This window comes from Alexandromys fortis, unplaced genomic scaffold, assembly GCF_014885135.2.
Source record: "Alexandromys fortis isolate MF-2015 unplaced genomic scaffold, M_Fortis_MF-2015_v1.1 scaffold_21, whole genome shotgun sequence".
NCBI classification, from domain to species: Eukaryota; Metazoa; Chordata; class Mammalia; order Rodentia; family Cricetidae; genus Alexandromys; species Alexandromys fortis.
Genome location: NW_026067905.1, coordinates 14212021 through 14237124, shown reverse-complemented (window position 1 = coordinate 14237124; position 25104 = coordinate 14212021). Strand labels below are relative to the sequence as shown.

General features: G+C 48.2%; 1 protein-coding gene across 7 annotated transcripts in view; it reads right to left on the bottom strand.

The window, feature by feature from the left end:
• Cacna1e (calcium voltage-gated channel subunit alpha1 E) overlaps window positions 1-25104 on the bottom strand; it is a 425171-nt gene that overhangs the window by 359839 nt on the left and 40228 nt on the right. For all 7 annotated transcript variants that reach the window (XR_007590547.1, XR_007590546.1, XM_050135146.1 and 4 more), the window contains exon 2: window positions 18200-18650. Coding sequence is in view for 5 of the 7 variants with exons in the window: in XM_050135146.1 (XP_049991103.1) it covers window positions 18200-18636 (437 nt within the window). In the remaining 2 variants the exon portion in view is untranslated. The remainder of the gene's footprint in view (window positions 1-18199; window positions 18651-25104) is intronic.

Here is a 25104-nt window from a genome sequence, read left to right as displayed (position 1 = left end):
GTGCTGAATATAAGTCTACTTGGAACCATCAGATAGCAAGATACCTTACAGATGGACAAGTGGAAAAGCCCTGACGACAGTCTAGAGCAGCAGATCTCAACCTTCCTAATGCTGTGACCCTTTAATACAATTCCTCATGTCATGGTGACCTCCAGCCAAAAATTATTTTCAATGATACATTATAACTGTAATTTCACTACTGTTATGAATCATAATGTAAGTATATGATGTACAGGATATCTGATATATGACCCCTGTGTAAGGGTCATTCTACCCACCCCCACCTACCTCCAAAAGGAGTCGAGCAAGACTCACAGATGGAGAACTGCTGGTCTAGAGCAACCTCACCAGTCCTAGTCTCCCGCCTCCAGATGTTAAGTAATGAGGATGATAAAGCCACAGTTTGTTCCTCAGGTCAACACACTCAAAAGTGAAGTGTAACTTCTAATAGAGAAGCCCACAATGCATCTCATCTCTGCCCATATCAGGATCTGAGATGATTTTATGAGAAAACTTTTATAAAACAGGGAGTCTCACATCTTAGATTTACCCCAGAGCAAAAACTTGGTCAGAACTATTGCCAGATTATCTAGCAACACAAGCCCAGTGCAGCTGCAGAGATCACAGAAATAATATGTCTGGAAATAGCTAAGTGGTTTTGTGGTTTGGGACAGAGGGAGGTGGGGTGGACAGGACCCCTCTGTCAAATAACATCAATTTCTCAGACTCACTGGCACGTCTGCCATCCTGCAGTTTTGATGGAAGTTTCTGTTCCACCTGATCTTTCAGCTGCTCAGTCCCAAAGAAAGAGACAGAGGTTTATATTAATTAAGAACTGTTTGGCCTATTAGCTCAGGCACATTATTAACTAGCTCTTACAACTTAAATTAACCCATAATTATTATCTATATTTAGCCACATGGCTTGGTACCTTTTCTCAGTAAGGCATCTTGCTTCTTCTGTGTCTGGTATGTGACTGACTCTCTGCCTTTCTCCTTCCCAGAATTCTCTTAGTCTGGTCATCCCACCTATAATACTCCCTGTCTGTTTACTGGTCAATCATTATTTTATTAAACTAATACAAGTGACAAATCTTCACAGTGTGTAAGTGCTTTATCCCACAGCACTGGGACAAGTCAGGAAGGATGCAGTAGCTACTCCACTCAACAGTTAGGAATTGTCTAGAATCCCGGATGGCCAGTTAGTCTCCCATCTCTCATTGATTTAAACCATCACCATGCCATCTCAATAGAGTTCCTACTGGGGAAATCTCGCTTGGAAATTTCAGGAGCCAGGACTATCTTCACATTATGGTTCTCACCTCTGGGTTTCAGGGAACTGCCATCAAAAGCAGGTGAAAGCCAGCTGCATGGTGAAGGCAATGCACACTTCTGTGTCGAGCCCTCATAGTGGCTTCAGCCTTCTACTGAAACTCGCCTGGTGGGAGAGCTTAAATTTACCTCTTGTTTTACCTGTGTAAGCTGAATTGAACTTTCACTTTAAAAAATGTTTATTTATTTATTTACTTATTTATTTATTGTGTATACAGGGTTCTTCCTGCACATACTCCTTCAGGCCAGAAGATAGCGCCAGATCTCACTACGGATGTTTGTGAACTACCTTGTGGTTTGCGGGAATTGAACCCCAGGTCTGCCGAAAGAGCAGCCAGTGGTCTTAACTGCCAAGCCATCTCTCCAGCCCCTAACTTTCACTTTTACAAACATAGGATTGAAAACTTAAGTAAGGGTTATTCTTTGGAATTTATTTTTCTATTTTATATATGTGAATGTGATTGATAAACATGGGAAAAATTGTTCATGGTGTGTGTAAGGAGGGTTTCTGGCCGTGGGTATGGAAGTCAACAGGTTACCTGAGATTCTGGGAGAAGTCCACTAGTGAAGTAACCAGCCTAATCACTGCTGAGTCTGTGGAAAGATGGGTAAGTAGCCTTGTTCCTTGAGTTAACTGAGGACCTTAGTTGTAGCCATCAGAATGGCAAGGCAACCTTACCAAAAGTCAGTAAGAATAGGTTCAATCCCAGCTGCAGCTATGTGACTTGGGACCTGAGCATTTTTCATCACCTAAAATTACTGGTCGGCCAGTGACCGTGCCAATATGCATGTTATGCAGCATGCTGAGGGGCACATGGTATCCTATAGATGATGAAGGTATGGTTCAGGAAGGCTAAGCCCTTCACCCACAGACAAGAAGTGTTGAACTCAAAGTAGACTCAAAGGCTCCACCACCCTTGTCACCCAGCACAAACCCTGAACCCTTGCTTTACTTGTCCAAAGACCTAGAACAACTCAGAAGAGTAGCCACTCCTTGGGAGGTAGTCTCTGGTGGCCTGCTGTGTTCCGGGGGGGGGGGAGGGGGCTGGTGCAGTACTTCTTCCTGGCAGAGCTGAACAGGCCAGAGAGCATCAGCTGCTTAACCACCCTGGGGTCACAGGGCTATCAAAACAAGCACCTGAAGACATTCATGACCGTGTCCAAACTCTACCTAAAATGACCCCTCTGAATCTTTTGGGGCTGGGCTCTAGACACCCCAGTTTTTTTAATGACCCTGAGTGGAGGAAGCTAAGGTCACCATGTAAGTGGCTGTTCTTTCTCCCCAGTCACAATAAGGAAGGCAGGACCAAGAACAAGAAGAAACATCAGCCATGATACTAAGCACCCCTCATGCCTGAGACACTGGTGCCCTCAAGCAGAGAAAGATTGACACCCATGTGTCCAAGGCTGAGGAGCAATAGATGCAAGCACTCTCATCCGAGACTCCTGCACTTCTACTGAGTCCACTGCCCAAAGCATCTTTAGCTGGGAGGCAGAGCTGAGCAGATGGTCCCTGTTGGCTAAAGTGGGGGAACACTCAGACCCTCTATTGAGATGTTCCAGTCATTTCCACAGAGAGGTGATGTGAAGTTGAGACAGAGAAGTGTGGGTCCAGAAGGCACCATGAGGGAGCATTCCCTGGCTAGTGTCTCAGATGGTTTCGGTGACCCATCTCAGTAATCTACAGCTGCAGAACCTACCTCTGAGCGGAGGCCAGGCTCCGCCCACCCACTGCCAGGCACAGGACGAAGCCAACAGCCCCTGTGGCCCCAATTGGGTGCTGAGATGTGCCACCATCTCCCCTCTGGACTGGGGGATTCTGCTTCCCCCCCCCCCAAGAAACTGCTGAAAATGAGGGATCAGCCCTCTTCAGGAAGACTAGCCAAAGTCATGATATCTCCTGGAGGAGCCTGTACCCAGTGACCAAAAACCTAGCTTCTTTGTTCTAACTCAGGACAAGCTCCAGAACCTCCCAGAAGGACACCTGAGCACCACAGCCCAACTTTCCCTATTGTTCAACCCCACCCTCTCTTCTCCTTTCTGCTAGCCCATATAGGATTCCCAAAAGTACCTCCAGAAAACCTACACATTAGCCCAGACCCAGTCTGTTCTCCAGAAGCCAACTTGCAGCAAGCAGCCACACTTCCCTGGAGGAGCGTAGCACCAGGCCAGGAACAAGTGCAGGAAGGCGAGGCTAAATGCCCCTGGCACAGAAGAGAGGAGGAGCCTGACAGAGCCTATCTGGGCCAAACCAGGGCCAGCAAAGAGGCCAGATACTCTGCATGTGAACAGAGGAGAACAGTTCTTTGGTCACAGGACCCCAAAATGGGTAATATAAGACAGGAGGGGGAAGGAGGGGCTTAGAGAAAGAAAGGTAGGACAGAGATGCGGCTCAGTTGGTAGAGGGCCTGCCTGGAATACACAAGGCCCCGGGTTTGAACTCCAGCACATGCCGGGAATCCCAGCTCTCAGGGAGGTGGAGGCAGGAGGATCAGGAGTTCAAGGATATCCTCAGCTACACAGAAAGTTCGAGCCTAGCCTGGGATTCAAGAGATTGGGTCACTAAAAGAAAAAGGAAGACGAGAAAGGGTTGAGAATCCCAACCAGTGTTGTAAAGCACTTTATCTGGAGGCTACCAGTCCCTTCATGAATGGTGAGAATCATCAGATTAGAATGTACCTCAGTATTAAATTATTATTGTTATTGTTATTGTTATTATTATTATTACTCCCCTCTTCTTTCTCTTTCCTTCTTCTCCTCTTCCTCCTTCTTCTCCTCTTCCTCCTTCTTCTCCTTCCTCTTCTCCTTCTTTTCATTCTATTTTTCCTTCTTTTTTTTTTTTCAAGACAGGATTTCTCTCCAGTAGCCTTGGCTGTATTGGAACTCCCTTTGTAGACCAGGCTGGTCTCAAACTCACAGAGATCCACCTGCCTCTGCCTCTTGAGTGTTGGGATTGCAGGCTTGTTTTACTGCCTAAATGATTTTTAATTCTATGTAACTATCAAGAAAACCAAGCTGCCCAGCTTGTGGGGAACACAGGTAGGATTGAAGAACAGACAATGATCCCATGTGCTCTTAACCAATAGCCCTCACTGCAGAGGAATGGGGGATGCCTCCATTCTGCATTTCAAAGCCCAGATAGAAAAAAAAAGGGCCAAAACTCTACAGCTTCTTAAAGAAACAATTCATGACGAGGGAGGGGGACTTGATTGGGGGAGGGAGAGGGAAAGGGGAGGCGGCGGTGGGGAAGAGACAGAAATCTTTAATAAATAAATAATAAAAAAGAAACAATTCATGAGCCCCTGCCTATAAGCCTGGTACTGCCATGGTGCCAGAGTTAATGCTCTCGTCCAGAAAGTCTGCATGCAATGCAGATGCTAACCTCCTACTAAGAGAACCTGTGTTTATAAGGCAGCTCTACACAACACAGCTTGGCAAGAGTAACTCACCTGCGGTTACCAGGGCCCAAGAACAGCACACACTCCATCCAGCTGCACCCTGATACCAGCATTCCCACCCTGTGTCCACCCCAGTTCATCCTTCCACTCCAAGAAGGCACCCGGGGGTCCCTATGGACACTTCTGAATTCAGCAAATGCACCCTAACCATCCAGGAGGCACAGGACTGCCCCTCTGTGCCGGATGCCACAAGCTGAGTCCCAAGCATGGCCAAAGCACGGCCCTGGCTCGGGATAAAACTGAATCTGTTAGTGAGCTAATTAGTGGCCCTGAGAGGTTAGGAACACTGGCTGACAATTAATGGCTCCATCTCTCTGTTTCCTGCGGCTGTATTACTAATTCATTCGGCCTCTCCTATGGGAACAGAGATAACACGGACAGCGAAAGATCACATTTCAATGTGAAGCTAGGATGTGGGGCGGGGGAGAAGCAGAAGTCCTGGATGTGGGGGGGGGGGGAACACAGCATAGGGAAGACCCTTCCACAGACAGCTCCTGGGAACTGAGCCTGCAGAAATGGAAGTGCGGACCGCGGCAGCACATGCCACCCGTTTCCCTCAGCAACTCCCTCTGACAGGGTGCTTGAGCTCACAGCACCTCATCCATGTTCAGGAGTACCGTAGATACCGCCTGAAAGAGACACTAAGGACCGTTTTTCTAGAAACTACCCAGGAAAGATGCCCATCTCATAGTAATATTATTTTTAAGTAAAAGAACAAAAGCAAATTGTGGACTCTTACGTGTGGCTTGATTTCACTTTCATGCCAGAGAGGAGGGGGTAAGGCGAGGGAAGAGGAGAGAAGGAACAAGCTTTTGGCAGCTCAGGTGTTAGAGGTGGGGGGGGGAGCAAATACAATGGATGGTACCCTGGGAAGATGAGACTAAGGGCAATGGCACAAAGCTGGGCTTGACCCCAGTGCGCTGGGTTCTATCAGCTGCACACACCCCTGCCCCTGCCCCGTGTATCCTGCCCCGTGTATCCTGCCCCGTGTATCCTGCCCCGTGTATCCTGCCCCTGAACTGAGCACAGTTCTGCCCAGCTCTAAACCCAGAACCTCCCCCTGCTCCCTGTAAGTCTGGGGAGGACAGCAGGTAGTGAAGCTGTGTCTTCAAGCACCCAGCAAACATGATGAAGCTGGGCATGTGAGCATTGTTGCAAAGTGTCTGCAAGCATGGGACACTGGGCAAGAAGTGGAGGGAAGGAAGGAGACAAGCCCCACAGTCCCGCATCCCTCCTCTACTTCAGGGCAAAAGAAAAGGGGTGGAGGGGGCCAGAAACAGAAGAGATGGGAGGAAGAGAAGAGAGATCCAGGCCTTTGAGCAATCAGCAGAAGGGTTGTTCAGTGCTGAGAGGAGAGGAAAGAATTCCCCTTTGGGAGGTCAACAAGTGGCTGCACTTCAGCTTCTCAGAGGATGCTGGGAGATGGTGGTGTCAATGGTCTCAGTGCACCTCAGTGCTGGAACTGTGTGGTTAGCAACCCTGTTAGAGGAGGGTTTGTTTTCAGCACCGTTTTCCACTCTGACGCCCATCACAGATTCCCGCAGCGCCATTCGCCTCCTTAGCACTGTTTCTTTTTTGTCCCAATGTGTCCTGTCACATCTAAGAGAAGATGTCCTCATCTTTGATTCACAGGCAGCCAAAGCTCTTTCAGATGAGAATGGAAAGCTTCCCAGACTATGACTGCAATGCACAGAAATAACCACTAGAGGGCACCATAGAAGTAAAAAAAACTCTAGGGAAAGTACAACCTATTGTACAGCTATCAGGAGAGGCTGTTGCTTTCACCACTCTTTGCTCCCAAAAAGGTGACTGGGGATAGAATCTTCACATATTCAAAGGCCAATTGATCTGAAGACATTCAGTTATGTCCAAACAGGCATGGCAGAGATAAGAGAGATGTAGGAGAAGAATGTACCAGGAACCAAAATAGACAGAATGAGGGAGGCAGACAGGACTTTGAGCACGAGCTGTGGGTGCAGACTCCTTTCCCCGTCCTTTTTTCAAGTCTGGGCAGCGGATCTAACGCAGTGCTGGCTCCTGGCACAGTGCTCAGGGCAAGACAAAGACACCTGCTTACCCCATTCCACCCGGCACCCCACCCGCAGAAGCAGGAAGGCTAGGCATACAAACTGCTGCTTGGTGGTGAAATTTCTTTTCTTTCTGTGTGCGTTTTTTAAGACAGGTCAGACTATGTAGGCCAGATTGGTCTCAAGCCCAAGATCCTTCTGCCTCAGCTTCCGGAATGCTGAGACTGTACGTGTGAGCCACAGTTCCGGGATATTTGTGTTTCTAGCAAGGCAGAAGGCCTGCTTAGCCAGAAGGGTACGGGGTACGTGTGTGTGTGTGTGTGTGTGTGTGTGTGTGTGTGTGTGTGTGTGGTGGCAGGGGGGCTTTGTCCAAGGACAGATTCACCACTGTGATCAGAGCTGTGCTGCTACGGGCATCATCCAGTTCATTTCCTCACTCTGCCATAGACAGAATTTTCTAGACTATGAAAGATAGGATGGTAGAAAAGCCAAGAAAAGAGAAGTCACTGGAGAGCAGTCACACAGATGGGCTCTTGTTCTGAATCCTTCTAGAACAAGGAAAGAAATTGAAGGGTGTGTGCTGAAACTGCCCAAAGTGCTTGTGTGCCTGTGTCTCTGTGTGTGTACCTGTGTGTGTGTTCATGTGTGAGTCATGTATATTGCATGCATGTGGATAGCAGACCATCAGATGTCCCCCTCGGTTGCTCTCTGTGTTTTTGTTTTTGTTTTTGTTTTTGAGATAAGGTCTCTCACTGAAGCCAAAGCTCATTCATTTGACAAAGTTGGCTGAGCAGTGAGCCTTGGGACATGCCTGTCTCTGCCTCCCCAGCACTGAGATCATAGGCACACAGGTGCTCAGCATTCATCTGAGGGCCAGGCAGGGATCTGACTCGGGTCCTCAAGCCTTCACCAGCCTCCCAGTGCCCTGAGGGCCCATTTGAAAAGCAAATCCCTAGGACTCACTCAAACTGTCAGTTCCTGGGGGGCCCTGGTTCCCTAGATTCTCTGTGACTTCCTGGTCTGCTCAGAATCCTGAGAAAGCAGGACATATGCTCCAGGTCTCCTGGCTGCCGGCTCTCAAGTGTGTTGCTGTCTGGAGATGGCAGTGTGTGTTGAAGGCTCACGGTTTCCATGTTCCGTCGGCATCTGCCTTGCTTTCGGCGGGCATGTTATACTACAACTCCAAGAGTCCAGAATGGCTAATATTTGAGCTAATATGCAAGCTCAGGAGCCTTCAGGGCCTATGTTCCGTCGGCATCTGCCTTGCTTTCGGCGGGCATGTTATACTACAACTCCAAGAGTCCAGAATGGCTAATATTTGAGCTAATATGCAAGCTCAGGAGCCTTCAGGGCCAATGTGCCATCCGCACCTGCCTTGCTTTCGGCGGGCATGTTATACTACAACTCCAAGAGTCCAGAATGGCTAATATTTGAGCTAATATGCAAGCTCAGGAGCCTTCAGGGCCAATCTGCCATCCAAACGATTGTACTTAGCCAAGGGCTAGCTGTAGGGATCGGTGTGTACCCGAGCGACCTTCAGACCTCCTCTCCTCCTGAAGAACACAATTTGGAATGGAACTAAAATATCAGATCATTCAACAAGAGCATCTTTACTCAACTAAATAAATTTTTCTCCTGCAATAATTTCCATAGATAGTACTATTCAAAGAACTAAGTCAAGCTGTGCCCTACTTTGCCAGCAGGTGGCAGCACGTGCCTCTAGATCTGAATAGGGAAGGCTGCTTTTCAAGAAGGCCAGGGGGAAAAAGGCTTAATGGTCTTTAAAATTCAACCAGAAGGCCCTCAGGCAGAGATATCTGTCTCCTACAGAATGCTGTACTGTCGACTACAGTGTAAACGTTTGTGAGGATGCTATTTGAATGTTTGATTGGCCTTCCTCCCCATCTGGCTGCCCCCGTCCTCATCAGCCCTCTCCCCATCAGTACCATAGGACAGATGAGACAGAAGTGGAGCGGGAATTCGGGAGTGGTGCATCGCTTACTGGGTCTATGCGCATGGACAAACGGTCCAAGTGAAGTAGTCACCCAGCCTTTTAGATTCCCCACTGCCCATCTTCCTCGTCTATGATGAGGTCTGGATGATGTTGACGCTGAATGCTGATCTGTGTTCACAGCCTTCTTGTGCCAGGAACTGTGTATTTCCACACCCACTCACCCGCGTGTCGCTGAGATCCCAGCTAACTGAGCCAGTCTCTGCTTCAGAGCCCCTCAGATGCCCAAGGCAGATAACGGTGAGCCAAGGGCCCTGGCAGTGAGGGCACTGGGGGGAACCGGGCACTGGGGGGAACCGGGCACTGAGGGACCAGGCACTGGGGGAACCAGGCACTGGGGGAAACCAGGCACTGGGGGAAACCAGGCACTGGGGGAAACCAGGCACTGGGGGAAACCAGGCACTGGGGGGAACCGGGCACTGGGGGGAACTGGGAACTGGGGGGAACCAGGCACTGGGGGGAACCAGGCACTGGGGGAAAAGGCCAAGTGGCAGACACATGGCACATACTGTCTCTCTGTGGCTGTTCAGACACACCTCTGCACTCAACTGCAATCTAACAAAGGAGGAAACTGAGGCTTGGAAGGGCAAAAGCATCTGATCAAAGTCAAGGAAGACAGTCAGTCAAGATCGAACAGAGGCAAGGAGGGGGAAGGTGCCATACAACTTGTACTGTACCAGCCTGGCTTTGTGGCCCATGAGCTCCACAGGGCTATCCTGCTCCACAGCTAGAACCCCTGGGATCCTGAGCTTCCTGGACAGGTCTTGACAGCATGGCTGGGGCTGACAAAAGCCTAGGTCAAAGTGTTCACCACACCAACACTTCACAGAGAATTCTTCCATGCGCAAACACCAAATATGGGTGTTGTTCTTGACCCTGGAGTGCACAGGGACCAGGCAGTAACAACCTCTCCCTGTGGCTCTGACACTCTTATAAGAGGGGACAGGCAGCTGCAGGAGGCCACAGAACACCATGGCCAGGACTCTATTATAGACTGTATAATGAGGGCAACCTTTCTCAGGAGGCATCCAAGGTCTGAATGACAAGCATTGTGGACCCTGTGGATTGAAAGCAAGAACATTCTGGATGGGAATATCCAGGGAAGAAACATAATCAGACTCAGTCTGGGCATGTACGCAGGCCAGTGGCCAGGAATAGAGAGAGGGGGTGACAGGGGCAAGGGGGTGCTCAGACACAGACCAGATGGGGCAGGGTGTGAAAGTCAGGACTAGGGGTACAGGATGTCCTCTGGCATGGGAAGCTGTGTCTCCCTAACTGGATCTGTCTGCTGTGATAGAAACATTCTCTAGTTCTAGAGAAACCATGGTCCAAAGGGATGGGTAAGGGGATACACACACACACACACACACACGCACGCACGCACGCGCGCGCGCACACACACACACACCTGTATGAATATGCCACATATAACTGACACACAAACACACACGTCAAGTAAATATGTGGTCCTGGTTGATGTCACCCATGACTCCAGGCAAAGAAGCCCTGATCAATCCCAGGACTTATGAACATTGCTCTATGTGATCTAACAAAAGTGTTCCAAAGTTACAACTGCCAGGTAAGTATTAAATCCCACCAGGGGTCCCACTGCCCAAGGTCCCACAGTCTATAAGCAACCCCATAATAACTCGAGTATGAACTGGACTCCTATCACCCACCCACCGCTAGACTAGCCACTGCAGGGGACACTAAGGCAGAGAAAATGCCTTAGGGGAACAAGCAAGGACGGCGCAGCCAGTGAATGCGGTGTGAATCCCAACCTGGTCACACAGGGCAAGCCACTCGGCCTCTGGCAGCCTTCGTTCCCCAGTGTGTAAATCAGCATTGCTTTTTATTCTCACTTCACAGCCATTTATTCAACGTGTATCGTGTGCAGGGTACTGTGCGGAGAGATGGAGCGCAGTGGAGAGCAGACAGACTTCTCTGCACACAGGCTAGAGGGGGACGCAGACATGTAAACAGGCAATTACAATACAGTCTGATAAGCACTGTGATTATGGAAATGCCGCTTCCCTCTTCACAGAGTAAGGCACGCCAGCCTACGCAGACTTTAGAGGTACACATAATTTCCTTCCTTCCAAGCCTATATGTAATAATAGTCCCGTATGAAATGTTTCTGTTCCGTATAATAGGACCTATTATTTCCAACAGTATAAATAATACAAGCAAGGCACCTAGCACATAGCCAGGGCTCAATCAGTGGCAGCAGCCATTATTAAGACAGGCTTCTGGCCTGACACTATCTCTCGATCTCCAGTAGATCAGGAATCATAACAGCTAGTCTATAGGTTCATTGTGAAAATCAGATGAATAGTACACGTGAAAACGTTGTGTAAGCTGGAGGGAATTATATTAAAGAATTTCATTAGTAAAATTCTGCTCTTGCTCTACTAGGTTAAAATTGTAAACCTTACTCTATAAGGAGTCTTAACCTAAGCTCCTCCTAACCCCCACAGCAAACTTGAGGAAAGCTCTTAGCAAGTTCTTTGGGAAATAACATTCTGTACGCAGTAACCTGTTTGGTGGGAAAGCAGACGAAGCTGCTGCCGCTAGAACACGCCCGGAGTGCTTTCTGGGGAAACAGCCTGGCACTCTGGGGAGCCTCCTCCTCAGCAATCCTTCCCTCACCAGCAGTTGGCACACCCCACTGTAGGCAACAACACAGGGGAAATCCCAGGTTGGTTTCTAGTCTGCTTCCTGCATCACCAGAGTCCTGACTTGGTGCCAAAGAGAGGGATTTGTAATGGTGTGCGTGTGTGTGTGTGTGTGTGTGTGTGTGTGCTGTGTCTGTGCATGTGTGTGTGTCTGCCTGCTTGTCTGTCTGTCTGTGTGTGTTTGTGTGTCTACCTATCTGTCTGTCTGTGCATGTGTGTATCTGTCTGCCTGTGTGTGGGGGGGTGCACTGTCAGATATGTGGGTTATGGACAAGGCCCCAGGAGGAGCAGAGCTGAGGGAGGGGCAGGAAACTGGCAGCAAATCCCTACCTGAGAGAGAACCTGCAGGATGCTGTTTACAGAACAGAGGGCAGAAGACCTGGGGTTCTAGAAGCCCCGAAAAGGGCAAGGACGAAGATGTCTCACCTCCTTGACTGACTGTTCAGATTGAGTCAACAACCTACACAATCACACACAGCATGACTGGCTAGGAAATTCGGCTATTCGGCCAACCACAGGGCAGACACTGTGCTCAAACCGAAAGATAAGACAGAGTCTGCTTCTACTCTAGTAGAAAATGTATATGTCTGTGTGCTGGGGAAGCAAGAACTAAAATGACAAACAAGGCAACACAGAAGTCAGCGATGATGGAGGAGATGCTGTTGCATACAGGAAGAGTTAGTGTCCCTCTAGGCAGTGGGGGAGGATGAAGGTAAATGGAGGAAGAGCATCGTCAGTAAAAAGGCCCCGCTAAGGCTAAGGTGAGATGATCTGGGCATCTTTGAGGAATAACGAGGTTCAGGAGTAATTAGAGCAGAGGTCAGGGAGGACACTGGGAAAGGGGGTCAGAACCATCTCTGTGGAGGACAGGGAACAGGGGTAACAGGCAGGAAGGAGAGATTATACAGGCCCCCACAGGTCATATGAAGGGCTATTGTGTGTGTGCAGACAGGAAGCCACCATAGGGTTCTGAGCTGAGGGCTACCTTGACACTTGGTTAAAGACCATGCATGCCTTCCCAACTCCTCTTAAAATCTAAGTTGACAGAGTCGGTGATGTTAGCTACCAAGTAGGAAAAAGACTCTAGCAAGTAGGGATGGAGATAGGGAGGCTGCTGAAGGGGTGACCAAACTAATCCCCTCAGACAAAGTACCTAAGTACTCTGTGCTCTTGCTGGAAGAGCAGAAAGAATAATTCCTATGGTTTTGCTTTTCTGTGCCCCAGCACCGAAGGCTCTCATGTTGAAGGCTCCAATGGAGCAGAGTCCAGAGGTAAGCCTTCGGGTGGACACTGGATCTTGACAGCTCTGACCTCAAGGGTGGATTAGTCTATCCACAGAATCACACTTCATTGTTTGTGCCGTACACATGAGCTTTTCCTCCTCTCAAGCCCTGTGGAGTGATCAGCTTCCCTCCCCCAGGAGCCTCCACCAGGATGCATAGAGCTGCCACAGACTGAGGAGCAAATGGACCAAGAGATCCTGGACCAAAACCTCTAAAACCTGAACTAAAAATAAATTTTTCATGCTGTAAGTTAATTTCTCTTTAGGATTTTGTCAAAATGTCACAAAACTGACAAAATAACAAGGACAGTTTTGTTCAGGTGACACAGGGTGAATGAATTCACATTTGGATGATTCTAGAACAGTACAAGTCTCCTAGTAAAGACCATGGCTGTCTGTCTCCCCCCCCCTCTCTTCTAACAGCAGTTTTGTTATTCTACTGACAAGCTGTAGCCATGACAAATTTCCTACTAAATTGCCAACAATGGAGGTCATACATAATCACGGTCCTTGAACAGAAATAAACGGTGGCTTAGATCAAGGAGCTGGTAGCAGAACAGATGGAAAAAAAGGTGAGTCTCTACATTTTGCAAGGAGAGTCAAGGGGGGACTGGCAAGAGCTGGGTGCTGGTGTAAAAAGTAGGAATGACTTCATCATTCCTGGTCACAGTACCCACAGGTCATAGGTACCGTTTGCTGAAGAAGGAAGGCCTCGGGAAAGGTCGACCTGAGAGAAAAACATTGTTTAGGTGTTGGATGTGTTAAATCTAAGTTGCTTAAAGACAAACAGGCAAAGGTGCTAAGAAGTGAGTAGAGTGTTTCTAAAACTCAGGGGAAATGTCTTGGCCATACAAAGGTGTGAGAGATGGGAGCTTAGGGTCCGGGGTTGGGTGAGCATTAGGAAATAAACATGGGTGGGAAGGGAACAGGTACTCAGAATGTTCAGGGATGGAGAAGGAGAAAAGAAGACTAGTAAGAGAGGTCAGGCAACAGCGAGGAAGGGGGAGCCACTGGGGTTTCATGATAGCCATGGAAGAAACAGTAAGAGGCAGAAGCAGTAGCCAAGCAGAATCGTCACTGCCCCTGCTACCCAAAAATAACTGGACATAGAAGGCCATCCATTGCATTGTCACGGGGAGGCCACAGTAACCCAAAGTGAGAATGAAGGTCTTGTTGAATTTAAATGAGTTCAGAGGGGGAATTTTAAGTACAAGCATGAGAAACAGAGGAAGCAGACAAGAGGGCTCAACTTTCTCTTCCCAGGCATGAGACGCCCCGGAGGACCTTGAAGAGCAGTCAGCACACAGTAGCAGAAGGGAAAACGCTGGTTCAGGGGCAGATACAGATCTGGCCATGTGGGAGGGAAAGATGGCGCGTGCCCTTCTGATTGAAGTAGGAATGCACCTCTGATATCCCCCCAAGTGGACTGAAGGAGATATTGGGGTTCAAGAATGAGACCCTCTCCACAGGAGTTTAGGAATGAGTGTGCAAGTACAATGGTAGAGAGACTTCAGAGCGAGTGCAAAGACTGACTTGAGGTGGTAGTTGTGTTTATGACCACAGTCAGCATGGCTGTGAGAGTCATTTCTAGAAGTGTTCAGATGTCCCAGTGCACATGGATGTGGTCAGTAGGATAAAGGTGCAGTTAAAGATCTGCAAGACCAGCATGAGGAAGTAACAGAGGGGGCCAAGAAGGAGGAGGCCGAACACTAGGAAGTGAAAAGACAATGGTGAGGCCTGAGACAGACTCGACAGCAGCTTGGAAGGCAGCGAGCATTCTTTACCTAGGCTAATGACTGCTTCAGAACCAATGGGAGAACGAATGGAAAGGGTAGGATAAGATCTCAAGTAAAAGCTCATCATTTTCCTCTGGGAAATATTTTATTCCTACAATAAGATTTAATTTGATAGAATGGGAGAAGCAAACACAAGATTAAAGATAAGGGTAGCAAAAAAAAAAAGTAATAGCATCATTGTTTGGCTGCGGATGCAGTGAGACTAAAGAATCTAAGGAACTGAGTACAGAAGGGAGTTTACTGGACAGAAAGGAGGTAGTGACCAGAGGCAAGGACACTTGAAACAGAGGCAGAGGAGCTGTGAATTATGACAAAGATGCAAAGCTGTGAAAGCAGGGTGGCGTGAGGCAAAGTCACTGGGAATAAGGAGCAAAGGAACCAAGAGCCCGGGGCCCAGGAACAGACACAAGAATCACTAGAGCTGCATGGGAAGAGTGTGAAGAAGGAGGTACTGGAGAAAGAGGCAGCAATGGAATTAAAATCTTCGTGGAGCGAAAGGACTGACTGGCACCCTGTAGATGGCTGTAATCTGGGGGAACAGGTAGGATTCTGGAATGACACATGGTTGGTGAATACCTGTAATCTCCACACTAGAAGGCAGAGGCAGAAAGATGGAGAACTTGAGGCCAGCCAGGGCTACATAACAAGATTCTGAAAAAAAAGAACTAGAGGGAAGAGAGGGGGTAGGAAGGGAAAGAAAGCAGAAAGAAGAAGAAAAGGTTAGAGGACTTTTCTGATGTTAAAATACAAGTTCTAGACCAGTGGCTCTGAACTTGTGGGTTGCAACTCCCTTGGGGTCACATATCAGCCATCCTGCATATCCGATATTTACATTATGATTTATAACAGTGGCAAAATTAGCAATGAAGATAATGCTATGGTTGAGGGTTGCAGCATTAGGAAGGTTGAGAAACACTGCTCTAGACAGTGCAATATTTAGGTTTGGAGAGTTTGAGAGGGGTCAGAATCACCCTGAGGCCTTAAAAGAGAGAATCTGTGGGGGCAGAGTGTGGAATCACAGTGGTATTAAACACCGACGTCTCCAAGCAGATGACAGAGCCGAGTGCTGAGGGGACACGGATGGATGACATCACTGACTCCGTCACTTCCATTTTCTCACAATTAACCAACTCTAATCAGATTTCTTCCACCACCCTTCTGAAAATGGTCCTTTTAAGATTATGTTCCAAAACCAATGGCTCTTCCTCCATCCTCACCTTCTTGGACCCTAGCACACCTCTGTCCTCATCTTCTTGGACCACAGCACACCTCCATCCTCACCTTCTTGGACCCCAGCAAACCTCTGTCCTCATCTTCTTGGACCATAGCATACCTCCATCCTCATCTTCTCAGACCCCTGCACACCTCCATCTTCACCTTCTTGAACCCCCGCACACCCTAATCCTCACCTTCTTGAACCCCCCCGCACACCTCTGTTCTCACCTTCTTGGACCCCCGCACACCTCCGTCCTCACCTTCTTGGACCACAGCACACCTCTGTCCTCACCTTCTTGGACCCCCGCATACCTCCATCCTCACCTTCTTGGACTTCCGCACACCCCAATCCTCGTCTTTTTGGACCCCTGCACACCCCCGTCCTTACCTTCTTGAACCCCCGTACACCTCCATTCTCACCCTCTTGGACCCCAGCACATCCTGTAAAAACGCCGCCTTCCTTCTGAAAGCAGTCTGTTCTCACTGCTTCACCTCTTCCTCCTCAGTCAGCTCTCCTCACCCCCTTTGCCGGCTGCTCCTCCAGGGTTTTGTTCCTAAAGACTGGCATCCCCAGTCACAGGGCCACTTCCCTGTTTCACCTCCTAGCGTACCTGCTTAGCTGGAAGCAGTTCCCACTTCCCCACCAGGTCGGTGTCTGGGACTAGATCCTGATATCCTCCGCATTAACAAGGGTGAGCTTGGTGAAATACATCCAAGTCTTTACACATTGCTAGTTCACAGTGGAGCTAATTTTACATTGAGTATTGTAGGGATTCTCACATTAGGACACAAGATAGCCCTTGGGTGACATGAACAACGTTTTTGCTCCATAAACTTCCTTGAGTTTTTTCAGAGTCATTTTATAAAGGTATGACAGAGACACAGAATAAAATACTTCTCCTATGTAGGGGTCCTTGATTGAGATAGGGTCCCGCTATGTAGCCCTGGCTGATCTTTTTATACAGCCAGGCTCACCTAGAACTTGAAACACCTTCTGCTTCAGCTTCCATGATATAGCATGATCTTCATGAATATGAACATGTACCAACTGTCTTAGCTACCTGCTTCTTCTTCCTTAGTTTCCAAACTGAGTTTCCAAGACTTTCTAAGGTCACCTTGAGCCCTCAGTCCCTCAGCCCTCACACTGGTTGGCTGGCTAAGACATAGCCCACTGAGACCAGAAACACTATGGGAATGAAAAGCACCATGCCTTCTGGGTAAAAACCAGGAATTCTAGAGCCAGCCTGGCAGGGTGCAAATCCCTTATCAATACTGAATGGCAATAACAATATAGTTATTATCAAGAGGCCTGAGAAAGTCATGTCCCTGGGATTATTAGCTAAATATGGATATAACTGTACCTACCTCAGAGTCTCAGTGAGGAGTGCCATGTGTTTCCTGTACCTAAAGACTTACAGGTTTTAAAGACTACCAGAACTGGAAAGATGAATGATGCCATTCATTACACTTTGGCCACACTCAGCTCCTGCCTCTCGGGAGCTCATCACATATCAGGGCTAATAAACGGATGAACAAACTAATAAATAATCATATCCACATGAAATAGAGAGGGTATCCAGGCTACCCATGCACACACCCAAACTCACAGCTACACCACCCATCTAACTTATGAAAGTCAGGCAAGTAAATTCCAACACGGATGCTGCCCTTGAAAACAAACATTTCTGGTCGCTTGGCATTTAATACTTCTACCATCACAGGCAGCAAAAAGACGTAAAATCACAGGACATGCAAACGTGCACAATAAACTGATTTAAAGAGCAACACTAAGTCCTTACATGGGGCTATAAAATTGAGATGGTTGAAAATTATATGGAGTACTGCCTTCCTTTAAGTCATGACTCCTGGAAATAGTAAAACACAAACAAGCTAAATTCTCAAGCAGTCTGCAAGTCAGCCTACATCAGAGCAGAAACCCTCTGTCCTACACAGAGAAAAGGCAAGGGGAAGCCATAGGTGGCCACACAGCTTGGGAATTCTCCTTCCCTGCCCTCTGAGGAGAGACTTGCCCCAAATACGATTGTCTGAGGATGGAGGCAGAAAGGGCAGGCCCTTCAATTCCTGAAGGGAGCATGGCACAGGCAGTTCAAGATGCCATCCGTCCTCCATGACTTACAGAGTTAAACCCAGTTTCTTCTTCCTAGGAGCTTAAACAAGTTTCTTGGGCAGAAGAAGGCCAAGTTTGATTGACCTCTATTTGACAGACCCAATGACATTCAGAGTAGCCTACAAGATCACTGGCTGGCTGACCACAGGGACCTCATTGGGAGGGACCTACTTCTAGGTTAATGGATGCAGAGATGAATGCCTCGGCCCGGCCGGCCGGTCTTCCCCAACCACTGGTCCACCCGGCCCCCAGGGCCCACCCACTTGCCATACTCACTCCCACTCCTTTCGTCGGGCCTGCGGGGTGCTCTGCATCTTGTGTGCCTCGTGGGCCTTGATGATGTCCCGCTGCTCGATGAGGCCCCCACGCCTCCGCTTCATGACCTCCGGGCTCACAGGGAGGAAGGTGCTGGAGCCTGCATCCAGCATGGAGCTGCCCTCCCAGCCCGGGCCCTCGCCCTCCTGCACCGGGAAGAAGTTGTCGAAGCCGGCCATCGCAGAGCGTGGGGAAGCGGGCAGCATGCCCACCTCGTCGGAGGCATCGGCCTCGAGCAGGGCACACTGCTGTGGCCGCCATGCCTCCTCCTCGGGCAGGGCCAGGACGTGGCGACGCCGGCCAGCAGCCCCAGGCTCAGGGCTCCCTCCCGTAGCCGGGCACAGGGCAGGCTCGGGCAGCCTTCGGCCTGGGCTCAGTCCACGCATCTCGGGCACCATCACAGAACATTGCTCTGCCAGGGAAAGGGTGGGCAGAGACAAAGGATGGGGAGGAGGAGGGGGGAAGGATCATGGGCACAGGGAAATAGAGAAGAGAGAGATTAATGACACCACCCTCCAAGGCTAGGGGCTGCTTCCCAGGCCTGGCCAATAAACTGGCACATAAGCAGAACTTGGTAAAAGATGCTAAGATCAGTAGTATCGACTGTAGACTAGTCTGGGTACCAGGCTCACTGGGTAGCAGAGTTTAAGCAAAACAGGCTTCATTCTTACCATGAGACTCAAATCTAGTGCAGAAGACAGATGTTCCTTGATTACAATGCAGTCATCCCACCCACCCCCACTCACCACTGGACTACCTCCCTATAAACTCACTGTAAGGAGGAAGTTCTGGGAGCCAAATAACACTTGAAGCCTAAGTTGTTGTACACTACTGTCTAGCAACACAGTACACAGTACAGAGCAACGTTTCCCCCCGATTATGGGGCTGGGATCTGTGGCTCACCGCCACTGCCCAGAACTGTAAGAAGAATCTCAGGTAGACAGTAAAGTGGTTGAACTCAAAGAATCTTCCTCACCCCTATTCCCAGCTCTTCTGCAGTCCTGGCCACCTGCTGCTGCATGCCTCCCCAGGCCAGCCACAAAGTGGGCATGTCCTGTGTCTAGTGGGCATGCCCTCTTTTGATGCATGCATCCACCTCAAGACCCAGGGAACAGGTATGGATCCAGATGCTCCAATGACTCCCCCAAAGCTGAATTCTCGTTTTCCACACCAGGAGGAATAGTGCCAGATTCACTTCAGATAGAGTGCTTATCATATGCCAAGCCCAGTGCCGGGTACCATGCATCCCAACATGAGTTTGGTATAGTCCCCATCATACCCATGAGGACACAGGAGGAACACTGGTTGTTGTCACATAGTCTGATGTAGGCCTGATGTCTGTTGGTGCTCCAAGGAGGACTACCTTATGTATCTGGGGTCGTCAAGAGTGCTGTGTAGAGGACAGGACCCTGAAGCTAGGTATGGATGGATAGGCTTACCCCAGGGAAAGGAGCTGAGGACAGGAGATGGGGACAGAAAAGTTCATAGGTAAATGATGACATTATGCACACAGGAGGAGTCAAGGAACCCAAGGGATGTGGGAAATATATCTTTTCTAAGTCTGAGGTCCTGATAGTCCTTCGGGCCTGAGAGGACTATCTACCAGCTTTCCACCTCAAGATATTGCTATCTACCTTTCAGCCAAGAGCCCAATTCCTGAACTTTTACCATCTTTCCCCAAGCGTATACCCAGCCATATCCTAGCAACCACAAGTGTTGTATATACATACCCCTTTGATGCTAAGAACTGACATTCACTGTGTGCTCAGAGAAATCTAGGCATCCAACCATTCATCTAGTGTGGAATGAGGCACCATTACACACTGGGACCCGGGGAAAGCATTCTTTCAGAATGCTACACACACTTGCCCTCGAGCTGTCTTTTGCCTTCCCCAACAGGAACTGAAAAATCAGACTATAAACCAGAAAAGTAAAGAATGTGAACGATTATGAATTTTAATGTTCAACCATATTATTTTAGAGATGAGAACGATAAGGTCCTAGGGGTAGAGAGACCCTCCAGGGTCATACCCACCCAGGATCCCACTGCCCATATGCCAGAGCTGGGAACAGACTCAGTTTCAACCCTGAGCTCCTATTTTGGTTTTTAGCATATTGACCATAATGCTTGTGCTCCATGAAGCAGAATCCAAAAATGCCACGCCCATCACCTCATCACTACATAACATAGCAGTCACAGGAAAAGCCCACTTGACAGTTGATGCATATAAGAGAAAACCTGATGTGAACAAAAACATAGAGCCGCACTTCCCAAAAGAACAGGCTCCGAGGCAGCTCCTTTGCTTGCCTCCCTTTCTTCCCTATCATCTGGACTCATCTTTCCAGACATGATACCCAAGCCTTCCGGGAGCTGAGTTGAGCACTGGTCAGCACTACACATCTGGTCACCAGGATTGAGTGAAGTCAGTGGGGTGAGGGAAGGGTCCAGGCTGAGCCTAATGAAGAAGGGAAATGAAGGAGAAAATGCATTTCAAATCCTGCCACCAGTTGGGTGGGTCCCTGAAAAGAGTGACTCATGTTCCTCACGTTGTCGTTCTGTCTCAACTCCATTTGATGGGTTTTAAATTTATCCTTCATTCCGACAATGTTTAAATGTCTCTCCCCCACCGTGCACATGCCTGCGCCCCTCCCCTGACAGCTCCCACTCCCTCGCCAGGCTTTAGCACCTCCAGCAACTCCAAGTATTCTTGGACTCTGGTCTGCAGTCTCCTCCCCCTCTTTGAGCCCATTGTAGCCGAGCCTCCCAGGCCACTAGCTCTCCCAGGGCAACCAGAGGCCAGGAGCTGGCTCTGCGTCTCTGTCTCCCAACCTGCCCCCATCCTTCCTGGATTTCCCTTTCCCAGACACTTTGCCAATCTGAATCACATCTTTGCCAGAATTACAACAGTAATAATATGCACGATAGAGCTCTGGCTTCAACAAAATCAATTTACAAATATCAAAACAAGAAATTATCTCATCTTTCCCTTAAGAATTCCTGTTAAGCAACCCTTCTATTATTGATATAAAGTGCTTCAAGGGAATCTGTCGCCCCCACCGCTGCCAAGGTGGCCAGTGCCCTGCTCTTGCTATTGTCACGCTCAGAGAATATCTTCCCTATCTAACAATTCATAAGAGACAATCTGCATCTTCTAGGGAAGGGCATCTAACTCTAACCTATTCTTAGCCCTCCCCACCCCCACTCCCAAATGCTGTCTTTCCTTGAGTTTCTTGAAATGAAGAATTCTATCTTGTTTATATCCCCACCTGGTACTGAGTTCAACACAGAATAACCGCTCAGGTGGCCATTGCAGCTGTTTCCCCAGTATTCTTGTTGTCCCTGGCCCACAAGAACACAGTAGGAAGCACCTTTTGGCTTCTGTTGGTTGAGTGGGGCTGTGTAATGCATTGAATTGTGAATAGAAGTCATGACAGTTTTAATGAGAAATTACCCTCGCAGTCTCGGGTATTTGAATTCTTGGTCACAAATTGATGGCTCTCTTTGGGAGGTTTAGAGGTGTGACTCTGTTGGAAGTACATCACTGGAGATAGGCTTTGAGAGTTTAAAAGACATCTGTCATTTCAAAGCTGCCCTCTGTTTTGTGTTTGCGGTTCAAGACAGAAACCCTTACCCGGCAGTGGTGGCACACACATTTTAATCCCAATACTCAGGAGGCACAGGCAGGCAGAACCCCAAGGCCAGCCTAGTCTACAGAGCAAGTTCCAGGACAGCCAGAACTACACAAAGAAACCCCATCTTGAAAAGCAAACAAACAAAAAAAAAAGATGTAAACTATTTTTTCTTTAAAAAAATAGATTTTTTTCAGATAATATATTCTGATCATAGTTTCTCCTCTCCTGCTCCTCCAGATTCCCTCCCACACAGAGTCACAAGCAGGCATCTAAGGAATAATAATACAGTAGATAAAACAAGGACACACAAACTGGAATAGGACCAAACAACCAAACAAGAAAGAGAGCCAAAGGAAAAAAAAAAAAACAACAAGAAATACATATAGACAGACACACACACACACACACACACATATTTGCACACACAGGAATCCCATAAAAACATAAAACCTGAAGCTATAATATGTATACAAAGGACCTGTAAGGTAAGGTAAAGGAGGGAGAGAGAGAGGGAGGGAGGGAGGGAGGGAAGGAAGGAAGGAAGGAAGGAAGGAAGGAAGGAAGGAAGGAAGGAAGGAAGGAAGGAAGGAAGAAGCCCCCCTTTAACATTATAAGACAAAGAACCTCCAGCAACACTGTTGAGTTTGTTTTCTGCCAGCCATCTACTATTTGACATGGGGCCGACCCAAGAGTACTTTGTTTTCCTACTGAGACTCCTCTCGCCTTCCAGCTCCAGCTGCTATCAACTCTGCCGTGATGGATTCTCATCCTCTGGAACCGCGAGTCCAAACAAACTCTTTATTTTACACCTTGCCATGGCCGTGGTGTTCTATCACAGCAACAGAAAAGAGACTGATGTGAAAGTGACCTGTATCACTTCACAAGAGGCAGTTAAACGTCAGTGTGGACTTTCTAAAGCAGACATTGGCAAAGCATTTGAGGCTTTGCAGGTCTTGCAATCTCTGGTGCAACTACTCAAACTCTGCTGTTAGAGCACAAAAAGCAACCTAGCAACATGTAAAGAAATAAATGGTCAAGACCGTGTTCTAATAAAGCTTTATTTGGGGGCTAAAGAGATGGTTCAGTTGGTAAAGTGTCTGTGGGACCAGAACAAAAACCTGACTTTGGATCCCCAGCACCTTGATACAAACCAGAACACAGTGTACGTACCTATAATCATAAGACTGGAGAAGTAGAGATGGGAGAAGGCCTGGGGCTTGCTGGCCAGCCAGTGTAGACAAACTGGTAATCTCTGAATTCAGTGAGTGACCCTATCTCAAAACACAGGGCGGAGGGAGTGGAGGAATGGCTCAGCAATTAAGAATGCTTGCTTCTCTTGTAGAGACCCAGAGTTCAGTTCCCAGAACCTGAGTCTAGAAGCTCATAACTACCCATAATTCCAGTTCCAGGAGCTCTGATGCCTTTTTATGGCCCCTTTTTCTATGGGAAAACACACATGTGGCAAACTTACATATGGCTAAAAATAAAAAAAAAAAAACTAAAAGGCACAAAGCACACACACACACACAGTATGCATAAAGTTTTTTATGTATTGACAGTTCCACTGTATCTTGTATCTTTTGGGCTCCATCACTGTCATTCAATCCGAGCCCATAAGTGGGATAAATGGAGACCCGGAACAGAATCCACCGTGGGCAGAGCATGTGAGAAGCTAATCTGCCATATGTGGTCCTAACCACAGCACCCTAATGGGAAGAGGATACACTGCTGCTCAGAGATACTGGCCTGAGCAGGAGCTAGTGGCTGCTTGGAGGCCCTCTTCTGCTCATTTAAGTCTCCTTTCTTCTTATTCTTTCCTGCTCGATTTGGCTAGCTGGCAATATCTATCTATCTATCTATCTATCTATCTATCTATCTATCTATCTATCTATCTATCTATCTGTAGCTGTGAGGAAAAGTGGTTAGTGCAACCCAGAAGCTCCAGAAAGTCTCTTCTGCTAATAAGGGTGTGTCGTGGTAGTAGGATAGGGAGTATTCTCCTCCCTACCCCATTCCTTACTAAGCATCCTGTACCACAAAGATATTAGGCCAATGACTATAGCCTTGCTTGGCTTGATATCCATCCAGAAGAATAGTCAAAATCTTCATCTATAAAACAATAATAGTATATCCTTTGTACCATTTCCCTTTTGTATCTACTCTAGAGGCTTCATTAGTCCTGATGCATCTGTGATGGCCCTAGAAGTAATAACAGCAGTAACATGCATTCTCTTGACTTATTGGTGCCTCTCAGGCAGGTGGGCCCACCATGTTGAAGACATTCATCCATCTCCCCTTAGGCTCATGGTTATTCCAGTCCCATCCACTGCCACTCACTTTCTGACTCCTTTAGAGTGTGTTTGTCCTTCAACTACTTTGTGAGAAGTGGATATGCTAGGAAGTCGAGAAATTACATTCTTCTGAAAATTGTCTTCGTACCCTAAAAGTCCTGAGTTCTGTAATGAGGAAGACATCTCCACTGTATACTGTGTTGTGGGAGGTCCTTCCACTCCTCCAGCCTATAGTCGCTTGGGGCGTGGTCTCTCAGCGACTATAGGCTGGAGGAGCAGAAGGACCTCCTGCAACACCACTGAGCCAAGTACCACTCCTGGGAGACAGTGGACAGAAATCAGACTTGCTCACTACAGGATAAGCAGTGAGCTCAAAGACATCCACAAGATGGCTCTAAACTATCCTGACTCTGTACCCTCCGTCTTTTGTGGACAGGAAGAGGACAAAGGGGTCTCAGTTCTCAACTATTAGAAATTAGACTCACAGGTGTGCTCCTCGGCCTGCCTGAGTCTCTGTGGAGGAGTGGGAGGAGGAGTCCACGACCTGGTGTCTGACGGTTTGCTATGACACTGTAAGACAACAAGCTCAGAGTCATTCTAAAATGTCACTCCTGAGAGGACAGCTGACATAGCTGATTGCTTCCTGCTCTGCAGGGAGGGAGGGAGGGAGGGAGGGAGGGAGGGAGGGAGGGAGGGAGGGGAGAATGACTCAGCCACCTGACCAGAGAAGAGACTTTCCTAATGTATAAACAACATTTCATCTTAGGATTTTTCTTATCTGAGCCACCTTGCTACCTGACCACAAAAGGTGGAGTACAATGTTAGCATTATTTTTGCTTGTCATACCTAAGACCATGGTTTTCAGCCATCCGTGTCACTGGCTTAAAGTGCAGCCACCTCCAGGAATGCTTATGAAGTGTCTCTTGGGTGGACTCAGGAAAC